The sequence below is a fragment of the Onychostoma macrolepis genome, chromosome 05 (genome assembly GCF_012432095.1).
Source record: "Onychostoma macrolepis isolate SWU-2019 chromosome 05, ASM1243209v1, whole genome shotgun sequence".
NCBI lineage: Eukaryota > Metazoa > Chordata > Actinopteri > Cypriniformes > Cyprinidae > Onychostoma > Onychostoma macrolepis.
In genome coordinates, this window is record NC_081159.1 from 21,708,405 (window position 1) to 21,721,088 (window position 12,684).

Here is a 12,684-nt window from a genome sequence, read left to right on the forward strand (position 1 = left end):
TTGAGGATACAGAGACAGAACAGATATTAGCATGCTATACTCTTGATAAATCTATGCTTATTATCTTTAAAAACATCTGTTTACATCATCTAGAAGCTCTTATGCTTCTCATCATCTCATTCCTATCATGTCTTGAGCTGCAGCCTTCTCTATGGCAACTTCTGCACTTTCGCCGAGGGATTTGGTGGAGTTAGATTACCCGGCGGTTCAGCGCAGGTGAGGGATTATTGCGCGACATCTTGGTATCCTTTCACGTCTGTGAAGGTTAAACCTGAGAGCTGAATCAATAGAATCCTCATGATACCATAACTTTTCTTATTAGCCCCAGCAGCAGCAAATGTCATGATGCTCCAGAGAGCAGCACAAACTAATAAAGAGCTGATCTGAAAATACGTCTGCGACCTTATTTTTATTTTTTTTAAAGATGCATCCTCGGGAGTGAGTCACTGAGCGATGTGAAAATGTGCAATGTTTTTTTTATAGATGAACCGATAAGTTATTACTTTGTTGTTATGACTGATAACTTATAAATGGCTAATAAAACAATTAACTTTTGTCTAACTTGTGAAGTTACTACTTGTAATGTAACTAAATATTTTTAATAGATTAAAAAACATTTTAATCTTGGTTTTAAAATGCGGTTAATTGCGATGAAACTGAGGTGGCGACAGATCTTTTCCATAATGTAGCGTACATTCAAGTGGGATGAATTAACAAAAAAAGAAAAAAAGAACGGAAAGTTGATCAAAAGTATCTTTTTTTTATTTCAAATAAATGCTGTTTCTATTAAGCAGACTTTGCTGAAAATATATATCAGGGTTTTAACAAAAATATCAAGCAGCGCAACAGTTTTCAACATTGATAACAATGTTTTTATATTAGAAGTATCATGTAACACTGAAGACTGGATGCTGAAAATTTTACTTTGACGTCACAGAAATAAATTACTTTTGAAAATATATTCAAATAGAAAATGGTTATTTAATTCGTAATGATTTAATTGCTGTTTTACTGTGTTTTTATCCAATATATGTAACCTTTGTGAGCATAAAGACACTTTCAGAAACATTAGAAAATCGTTCTGACCTCAAACTTTTGAAATGTAGTGTATGTCTGTTAATTCGTCCATTTAAAAAGTGAATTATTTACATTGTTTGAATAATTAAATGATGTTTTATTCCTTAACTATTTTCAAATGGCACTTTATCGCTCTAAGTGGGCATGAACCACTTAGGCCCCGTTTACACTAGTGCGTTTTAATTTTTCACTGCGTTTCAGAAACGATCTCAGTCTACACTACACAACCTGAAAACGCATGTCACATGACCATTCATGCAGGTACAACCATAGATATGTATAGGTAGATTACCTATTATTTAGATGGCGGACGTAACTACGTGCTTGGAGTGGTTGAATGAGGCATCTACCTATACATATCTATGGGTACAACAATGAGAATGATGTTATTATTTACACGGTCGTCAAGGATACGCAGAGGGAATGTGGGCAGCCACACCATCGTTTCCAAAAGCCTCCGTTTTCGACCTTGAAAACACCGGAGTAGTGTAAACGATAAGCGTAACCGTAGCAAAAGTTATGTGTTTTAAAACGAAAACACACTAGTGTAAACGGGGCCTCAGTATCTTCTCTTTTACACTGACTGAAGCTTGTTTCCATGCTGCCTTGTAGAGTTGTGCGAATTGTCAGCTGATATTTTGCTCTTGTTACACCTACAGCAGTGCCACTGCCTCCTCACCAGCGGCTGACAGCGAAGGACCTGTTTGTGGATGGTAAGCCAAATACCGAGATACTAAAGAACCATTTGGTCAAAGAGGGACGTGTGGAGGAGGACACTGCGCTGCGCATCATAAACGAGGGTGCCAACATCCTAAGGCAGGAGAAGTGCATGCTAGAGGTGGAGGCACCAATCACTGGTAAGAAAGCAAGAGCACATCTTTAGTAGGGCTTGAGGGAAATAATCATCTGTCTAGATTACAATGAACTTTGTTCTGATTTGCAATTTTGTTCTGCTGAGGCTGAACCTAGCTGCTAAGAAAAAATGTTCCCCCCAAAAAAGGTGATTTTCCTTATGGAAACTTCATGCAACGTTTCAAATATTCATTATTACACTTCATTGGCATCAGCGTGTGTACCTTTAGCCAACAATAAAATAATAAATTGTAAAACGATTGGTTTGGTTGATAAGTAACTATTCAAGGAGGCCCATATTCCATCTGTGAAAGCAGTTTTCATCAGGTGCACAAAATTGGCATTGCTGTTGAGTTCTTTGCAGAGATTACCTGATTTGTGTTACTAACTGTCACGGTGGAGAATCAGCCTCGGCAAACTGACTCATATGGAGTTCCGTGTCAGCGCCGTTGGTTCGTAATGACAGAGACTGTCTGCAGATCAGTGGCGCGCAACACTGGAAGCAGTCACAGATTCTGCCGTGGAATGTGGTCAGTGAACACTAGGAGGGATGTGCAGAAACTAATCAACTAAATGGAGGGTTGTCTGAATGACAAGTTGACTATTTGCTCTAAAGGAGCAAATGCAACTGACCGTGATTTGAACGGTGCTACTTTCCTGTCTACATTTAACTTTATTAAATAAATTAGGGATGCGTGATATTTATTTGTATTTTTTTTTAATTGATTGATTGATTTTTGTATCAGACAGCCAATAGTGGATATTGCGCTTGCACATTTCCCATATTTTTGAATGTTACCTTTGTTGTCGTCATGTTGTTAATCTTTAAAAATGAATAATTTAAGAACAATAAATATAATCTTTAGCAAATCTCAAAATGAATATCTTTTTTTCATACTGTGAATAATTTTGTAAATTTCTAAGGCCTAAATTCACTTGTAGCATTTAAAATGATTGATTTTAGTTTTATTTTTTTAGGTTTATGTTTATATAAATTGTAATAGGCTATATCAGTCAATTAGCCATAACATGCAAATAATTTTCATTATCTCCCATAAATTTAGTAGTAATAATTTTAAATTCATGACAAATGTAAAAAATGTTGAGAGGCTGATTATACAAGCACACAAAATAATTCGTTCAAATACTTTATTGTGTCCGGCAGAACGAAATTGCGTTTCTCCGAGCCCAATGTGCATAATGGTGCGAACATAAATAAAAAAACCAACATTAAATAAAATAATGCCACTGAAATAAAAATAAAAATTAGAGGTCGACCGATTCATCGGTTTTGCCGATTAATCGGCACCGATAGTTGATTGCCGCAACTATCATTCATCGGCAAAAATCCATGCCGATAGTTTTCCGGTTTGCAACCGTTGCTGGAGTGGCTGAGAATGGTCTGCTGTCATTATACAGTACAAGAGCGGCCTCTAGAGGCGGAAATCACTGACAGCACGTGTTGTTTATTTTGACAAGTGACACTGCGCGCTGCACAGAGCGGGAAACTCCAGATTCGCATTTAAATACAGCCGACAGAAAAGCCTGCCGCGGAACAGAGCGCCATTCACATAGTTTTCTATTAAATTACATTATATTTGTCCCAAATCGTTGTGAATGTACATAATGGCTTCACCCTAGGCTATAAATTATGCATTGTGCATTTATCAGCAAAACGTTTGTCTTTCTGTGGCTCTAATAAAGTCTGTATGCGCCATATAGAGAGCTGTAATAGATCGCGCGTTCTCTTTCCGCTTGCTCTGTGTTTTTTAAACACCGAACATCAAACTCGTGAAGTTCGCCACATTGTTCATTCTTGGAGCAAACTTATGTCCGTTTGGTGATTTAAATAAATAGTTTTAGACCGCCACTTGATTTGAACGCAAAGCGTCTGGTGTGTGTGTGTGATGCCTCTAAGTTCTCCGAGACGCAGCACTGCGCTTTTGCCCGGTGTGTGACTAACTTTTTTTTTTTCTTTTTTCTTTTTTTGATTAGGCAATTATCAAGTGTTAAAAATAGAAGCAAATAAAGTGTGTGAGTACAAATACAATATCCATATGTATGTAATTTTAATGCTATGGCCTTGTGTAGATATTTAAAGATGGCCATCTTTAAGCATGACTGTTGAAATTAAATGGTAACACTTAACAATAAGAGTTCATTCGTAGCATTAATGAAAACTGTACAAGTATTGTTCCTTGTTAGTGTATTCATTTCAACATTCAACTATTAACTACTAATAGGCTACATTTTTAAATTTTAAAGTTTCTTCTTTTAACATTAGCAAACTATGAAATAACTTTAATGATCAATATAGTAAATAATATTAATATTTTTATTCATTTACAAAGTATGGTTTAGTACTGTTACTGCTTTTTTTTTTTTTTTTTTTTTTTTTAAATGGAAAGCACTAGCTTTCTTTCAGTATCCATTTAGAAAACTATCGGTTGATTAATCGGTATCGGTCAGTTGGATCCAACCTAGCTATCGGTAAAATCCACTATCGGTCGACCTCTAATAAAAATAATCCTAGATTACAAACTGGTTTACCTCAGTAATTGGCTAATTAGATGTTGGACGACTAGTCAACTATTTTGATCCATCCCTAGTCAGTCTAGTTTGTGAGAAAATGCATAATTGTCAATTAGTTATGGGTTTTGCTGCTTTTATTTGAGAGATGGAAAAAAGAAAGTGACAGAAAAATCATATAATGGCATTTACAGATTATACAGGAGAATTTGTGTGGCATCTGATTAATCTTAAATTCAGCTGGTCCTTATCAGTGACAAACAGAGCTTGTTAAGCTTGTTCAATTACTCTATGAAGATGCTGTGCTTCAAGGTTTAATTCTTGTGTGCGTCATGGCACGGTATTTTATGATGCAGATGAATTAGAGCTCATATGTCCTCTACAGATATCGCTGCCTTTGAGCATGCATTAATAGATGTCACAAACCTCTCTGGCTCTAGATACATTTTGTTTTATAAATGGATCCAGCCTCTGTATTTTCATATGTAGTGTCGTTGTTGCTAAGTGACAGAGCAGTCTTGTACATGTGGCCGTTGCTGGCTGGATGATGCAGGTAGGATGGATTTATGTGAAGTGTTTGGTCTCTGTACAGTCCAGCACTTCGCTATGGCATTTGTTTTATAATGTGATGTGATACAGAAAACCTTTTACCGCTTTGCTTACAGTTGCTGTTGGTTTCAATATGAGGCGGGTGTTAAGTACCATTAATGTGATGTGCAATCTTAAACTTTTATTTTCTTTCCCTTTCACCCCCAGTATGTGGTGATGTTCACGGACAGTTCTTCGACCTCATGAAGCTCTTTGAAGTTGGTGGTTCCCCCGACAACACGCGCTATCTCTTCCTTGGTGATTATGTAGACAGAGGATACTTCAGTATTGAGGTGAGTGCGTGTTCTTCAACTGAAGTAATCTAGAACAAGAGGCCCACACAGAATCTGCACCTGTAGGAATCTGGTTCACTGGACACTGTAACACCTGTTATTCACAGATTTCTGTGTGTGTGTTTTATTTTCCCCCAAAATGTTGGCTAATTTATTTATATAGCAACCAATGAGGCTGCCTTTCAATTACATGGCTCAAGCGACCCAATTCCAAAAAAATCAGATACGACCCGTGAACATGTAAACAGGAGTAAAACGCTCGAGTTCTGATATTCTCAGATCAGTTTCAGGCCTCATTCATGTGTGAAAATAAATCTTAATATGAATCGGATACGTGCATTTGCATCTGCCATGTAAGTGGACTGATCGGATATTCACCTGTCAATTAGAGATGTACATCATTGAAAAAGCGATTGTGGCAAATGATGTCAACTCAGGTGGAGAGTACCGTGATGTGGAAAACATGGACAGAATCGTGGAATCCAGTCATAAAAACCGAATTTACTGTGTAACGCGGAATGACACAAAATTTGCTACATTTTAGATGGATAAATCAAAAGTAGGTAATTACACTTAAATCAAAATGTGATATGGACTAATGTCTTTGAATATTAAGCTGCAAAAATACTATTTTAAATATGAATCCTGCATGTTCTGTGTGAATGAATAATGCAGATGCGTGGTTTTGTTTACTACACACAAACGGAAGCAGTGTGACGGTCGCGGTGCTTTCGGCATCTGCCGCCTCAATATATGTTCAATATAATGTCAAAATAAATAAGGAGGAATAGCATCAATGGGGGAGCCAGATGGCTTTAACTGACACACTATGTCTTGGAGATGTAAAAAAGAAATAAAATTTTACTAAAATTGTATTTTATCATTAAAGCAGAGTATAGAAAATTTTAAACTGAAGAAGGAAAAAAAAAAAAGAATCCAGAAAAATTTAAACACAATTTGGAGAAAAAAATTAAAACGGAATTGGGGAATAAAGAAAACTGATTTCATAGGGCCCTAGGATTCAGGGATCCTCTACATGTACCAGTGGGAATTGCGTGCATGTCTTGGCTTATTCTTACTTGGCTGAGAATCTGACGTCTTCTCTGAACCATCTGTTAAGGCATTACCAATGGCTACACTGCCACATTAGCAACAGTGCTTCAACTACCACACATAAGCACAAAAGAGAGGCAAAGCAGATTATGCTATAACATCTCCAGTAAAGATTTGTTGGTCAACAATCGTGTTGAGTCTTATAGTTTACCATGTCATCTTTTACATAGTTACTGCAGCTGCTCTGATAGGACAATATAATATGGTTTGCTTTGCCTTAATGTTGACTTACAACAGATAAGCATGCCTATATAACCCTGATAAAATCAACTAAAAAAGGGCAGAGTTGTAGGGCTGTTCAATTCCAAAATCATTCGAATCAACTCTGGAATTGATTCCTCAGTGTTTTTTTTGTTGTTGTTTTATAGGCCAAATCAAGTCATGGAGTTTGTCAATGTCAATTTTATTTATATAGCACTATTAAAAACAACCATGGGTTGGCCAATGTGCTGCACAATAAAAACAATTCAAATAAGACAATGCAAAGAAATTTCTAAAAAAAAACAATTCAAAGTACTAATTGATAAAATGCCAATTCAAAAAGGTAGGTTTTCAACATGGATTTAAAAACAGATAGTGAAGGTGCAGATCTAATACAGAGGGGCAGAGGATTCCACAATCTAGGTGCAGCAACTGAGAACGCGTGGTTACCCCTGCATTTCAACTTCGACTTTGGGACGCATAATAATCTCTGGTTGGACGACCGGAGAGACAAGAGGGGCCGATGTTCAATCAATAATTCTGATAGATAGGCAGGGGCCAAACCGTTTAATGATTTAAACACTAAAAGAAGAATTTTAAAATTGACATTATAGCGCACAGGCAACCAGTGCAGAGAATGTAAAACTGGTGTAACATGATCCCGTTTTTTTGGTACTTGTTAAAAGCCTAGCATCTGCATTTTGAACTAACTGCAGACGGGATAGGGCTGACTGACCAATCCCCAAATACAGAGAGTTGCAGTAGTCTAATCTAGAAGTAATAAAAGAATGAATTTTTCAAAATTTTTACTAGACAGGATAGGTTTTACTTTTGCTAGAAGTCGAAGCTGAAAAAAGCAGGACTTAACCACTGTATTTACCTGTCTGTCAAATTTTAAACCATCATCAAAAATGACACCCAGATTTCTTACCCAAGGCTTCACAGAAGAAGTTAAATCGCCAAGATTTACTATCGTTGTACTACGAGAGTCCGACGGAACAAACACAATTATTTCAGTTTTACTCTCATTGAAATTAAATTTTCTTAAAGACAACCAGGCTTTCACATCAGACAGGCATGACATAAGTGCTTCCAGACCTTTTGAACTCTGTTTAAAGGGCAAGTAGATTTGAGTGTCGTCTGCATAGCAATGGAAAGACAGACCATGCTTCCTAAATATAGAACCCAATGGGAGCATATACAATGAAAAAAGAACAGGAGCCAATATGGATCCCTGGGGAACACCACATGACAAAGAAGCTACTTTAGATGAGAGATCACCAATATTAACTCCAAAACTACGATTAGAGAAATATGATTTAAACCATTCAAGATCACTTCCTTTTATGCCTACACAGTGCTCCAAGCGAGCAAGCAAAACAGAGTGGTCCACAGTGTCGAAAGCAGCGCTCAAGTCTAGGAGCACAAGCACAGCATGATCCCCAGCGTCACCAGTTAGTAGAATATCATTTAAAACATTCAGAAGTGCAGTCTCAGTCGAGCTGTGTTTTCTAAAGCCTGATTGAAAGACTTCAAAGATCTTATTTTCATCAAGAAAAATTTGAAGCTGTTGCAGAACTACTTTTTCTAATATCTTTGTAATAAAAGACAGATTGGAAATGGGTCTATAATTGGCTAAAACAGAAGGATCTAGGTTCGACCTCTTAAGCAAAGGATAAACTGTAGCATGTTTTAAAACATCCGGTACAGTACTAGTCTCAAAACATCGGTTTATCGTGGTCACAAGATAGGGACCCACTGCACCAAAAACTTGTTTCAGGAAATAAGGAGGAATAGCATCAATGGGGGAGCCAGATGGCTTTAACTGACACACTATGTCTTGGAGATGTAAAAAAGAAATAGGTTCAAACTGGCTGAACTCAACAACACAGATTGAAGAAATAGATTTTTTATTAATAAGATTAGTGATATCAGGTTGGGGATATCTCCACCTGTTTTGGATCCTTCTAAGAAAGTCATCACACAAAGTATTTGACACATCTGGGTGCTCACAAACAGTTGGATTAACAACAGCATTAAAAATAGTAAAAAGTTTTAGGTCTGTGGTAATTCTTTTCAATAATTGCTGTGAAGTACTTGGATTTTGCTGCTCTGACTGCCTTCTGAAATTTAAATAATGAATCTCTTAAAATGTCAAAGGAAATGTGTAGCCGATCCTTTTTCCACTTACGCTCCGCTCTCCTAGTGTTCTGCCTCAGAGAGCGTATGTTGTCATCAATCCAGGGCTCAGATCTAGGTTTGAGTTTTGAGGCCTTTACAGGAGCAACTGAATCTAAGACGTCCACACATGTGGAATTTAGCCTGAACAGGAACTCCTCTGCACTCAAGTCACATTGACTGACACCTACTGATTTAATAGCCTCACAAAAAGCTAATGAGAAGGCTTCGCTAGTAGTAGATGTAATTAATCGAGAGTGACGGGTAAGTTGAGTGGCTTTAGGAGTATTAGAAACCCAGGGAACAGAAAACAAAACAGATTTATGGTCAGAAAACCCGTTGTCAAGTACTTCAAGATCGTACAGAGAAAAGCCATATGTCAGCACAAGATCAAGTGCATGTCCCATCTGGTGAGTGGGGACATTGACATGCTGTTCTAGATCAAAGAGTTTGTAAGAGTGTAAGTGTATTCTTTTTATATACTTTAGACACCTAGAAAAAATCCATGTGCTTGTATTGTATGTTTTATGTACAAAACTTTAATATTAGGAACTTGTTCAAGACATTGGCTAATCAATATTTGTCCGTCGTATGCTATTCGGCGTGCAGGATCACAGAATGAAATGGTGGCAACAAACTTTTTTTAACTTAAGTGAATAAAAGGTAATAATTACCTATATGTAGTTTACTCGAGCCTCTACTTTTTGTGTGATTGATTGGTTTTGGTAAGTGTAGGCTGTGTGAGTTCACTAAATGTCACTCTTAAAAGAGAAAACGTTACTGTGCAGGAGCTGTGGATGCTTTAGAATAAAGAACTAAAGTATCAGAGACCTTGTTAAGCTGTACGGTTAAATGACCTCTCTTTCTCAGTCGTCTCATTTGGATGTGTCACTGGAGGAGTTGTCTGAGTGGAGCTATTTGATAACCTGTCAGACGCTGTACCCTTTCATAAGAGATGAGTCATAGAGCATTAAAGCATGGACCGCTCTGCTTGTCGCGGGTCTCCACTGATTGACTGTCACTGACCGCTCACACTTTGATCCTGTGTGAGGAGTTCATTAGTTAGACATTCTTGAGTGTCTTTCACGAAGTGACTTGCATACAGTTGTTCATTTTCAGTGAGTTGGTCATTTCCAGTGACATGAACAGAGCTGAACTTTATTCAGTCCTGACTCATTTGAATAAAGTAGAGCTCTGCTCAACAAAATAATAAAATATTCTTATTTATGTATTACCAAATGACCTAGAATCAAAATCCCAATTAATTGAACATTTTACAATTAATGAAAGATTATTTCATTTATTTGCCCTCATAGTTCACTGACAAGGTTTGTACTGTAATTTTGCTCAAATAAGGTGGGATATTTTATCTAATGAAAGAGTGCATTTCCTATCTTTGTGATTTTAAAATAATCGAAGGAAACAAACTATTTATGGTTATTTATTGAATATTTTGATCAATTGAAATTAAAGCACACATTTCTTGAAATGAAAGCATCTTATAAAAAAAGTCACCTTTCAGTTTGAATATAAAAATGATATTTTCACATTAAAAAAATGTAAAAAGCATATTTTTACACTACTCCAGTTGCTCAGATGACTCGGCGTTCAGTGTTGCTTCCATGCTGCTGACTGGACGGAGTCACGTGATTACACATGCAGTAGCATGTTTTTAAGGGGAAAGTCAGGGTTGCCAGTTCGGGCTGCTGCTGTGGGTTGTGTTTTAGTCAATTTTTTATTTTTATTTTTTTATTTTTTTTAACTAAAGCAATCGCTCTTAATGCGATTTTGATTAAGGGGACACCTGACAGAGGTGAAAACTCCAGTGCAAAAACGCGATTGGTCTAGTTTTGAATAGTAATCGTGCTTGTTTTGTTTTTTGGACCTGGCAACCCTGGGGAATGTATTAACAGGATTAGAATCCCGAAATAACCGACGGTTAGAGTTTCTGAATTTTGGTTATGATTACTTTTTGATTAATCGTCTATCCCTATTATGTGTATGTATACATGTATGTAGTTACACTACTGTTAAAAAATTTGGGGTCTGTACCATTTTTGAAATGTTTTCAATAGTGCTGTCAATCGATTAAAAAATTGAATCGCGTTAATCACAGTCATGGACTGTGATTAATCATGATTAATCACAAATTTAAAATACTAGGATTTACCTGTAAATGTGTTGAAATAAAGAAATGCATGACAAACTAGTTTAAGGAAACAGAACCTTTCACACTTCCGCCAGGTATGAGACATAATCCTTATTATTCTTTTATCATAATTCTTGTTTTTATTCAGCCATTATCAGCCTTTATACTGGCAATAAAACATTTACCAAGCCACATCGCTTCAATCCCAGTATACATTTACCCAACTATTATCAAAAGTATTTCTAAATAAATACAACAAAACGTTTTCTTGCGACCTTACGTGAAGTATTATGACACAATGCATTATGAAGAAGAATTGGACCTGTTCTGCAGGTGCATTAGAGCTAATATTAGCATAATGCTTCATAAGACAATTTATGAGATTAATAGTACACTTTTACTCAGAACTCACTCCAAACCACCATCGAGTGTTTGTAATAACTTCCTTCTGCGGTTCCATGTGGAATTTGGTCATTAAAATATGCTATTTATAGCCTTTTATATCGCTGCACAAATTAGCATTTCAGATGTACACATTCAACTCCAGAAAATCACATACAGACCATATCTATCGTAATCGTGTGTTTATTATCTTATATAATCTATAGTGGCTGTTGTCATGTTTATTTCTGCTGTTCTGGCTGATACTCACGTTGTTTACAACCGCCTCTCTGTTCTTAAGTTGCCAGGGATACATTCCAAGTATAATACACATTAGTAAAAGGATCTATTTAAATTTTTATTTGTCTATATACTAGGGGTTTCAACGTTAACGCGTTAACGCATGCAATTAATCAAAAAAAATTAACGCGTTAATATTTTTTTAACGCAGATTAATCGCTTGATAAGGTTTGACCCCAACTTCTTCCCGTCATCGCAGCGCGGAAGGTTATCTATCATTGTGTGATGAGGTTACAGCGAACCAGTGTTGCCAGGGTAACGGCACAAGTGGGCTATTTGAAAATACAGTCGCGGGAAAATTACAGAGCCGTGAGCTGCGGTTTTTTGGGCTACTTTTATAATGTACCACTGCCGCCCAAAGTGTATATAGACAAATAAAAATTTAAAATCCTTTTACAAATGTGTATTATACTTGAAATGTATCCCTGGCAACTTAAGAACGGAGAGGTGGTTAACATCACAAGCAACATGAGTTTCAGCAGAGCACATGTGAAGGCTTTTACACAGCAGAAATAAACATGACAACAGCCACTGTAGATTATATAAGACAATAAACACACGATTACGATAGATATGGTCTGTATGTGATTTTCTTGAGAGGAATATGTGTATATCTGAAATGCTAATTTGTGCAGCGATATAAAAGGCTATAAATAGCATGTTTTAACAACAGTAAACGACCAAATTCCACATGTGATTGCAAAAGGAAGTTATTACAAACACTCAATGGTGGTTTGGAGTGAGTTCTGAGTAAAAGTGCACTATTAGTCTCATAAATTGTCTTATGAAGCATGATGCTAATATTAGCTCTAATGCACCTGCAGAACAGGTCCGATTCTTCTTCATAATGCATTTTGTCATAATACTTCTCGTAAGGTCGCAAGAAAATGTTTTGTTGTATTTACTTAGAAATACTTTTGGTAATAGTTGGGTAAATGTATACTGGGATTGAAGCAATGTGGCTTGGTAAACGTTTCATTGCCAGTATAAAGACTGATAATGGCTGAATAAAAACAAAAGAAT

At 36.6% G+C, this 12,684-nt stretch overlaps 1 protein-coding gene across 2 annotated transcripts in view; it reads left to right on the forward strand.

Annotated features, from left to right (window-relative positions):
- ppp3cca (protein phosphatase 3, catalytic subunit, gamma isozyme, a) overlaps positions 1-12,684 on the forward strand; it is a 41,748-nt gene that overhangs the window by 5,501 nt on the left and 23,563 nt on the right. For both annotated transcript variants that reach the window (XM_058775289.1, XM_058775288.1), the window contains exons 2-3: positions 1,737-1,934; positions 5,215-5,339. In XM_058775289.1, coding sequence (XP_058631272.1) covers positions 1,737-1,934; positions 5,215-5,339 — 323 coding nt within the window. The remainder of the gene's footprint in view (positions 1-1,736; positions 1,935-5,214; positions 5,340-12,684) is intronic.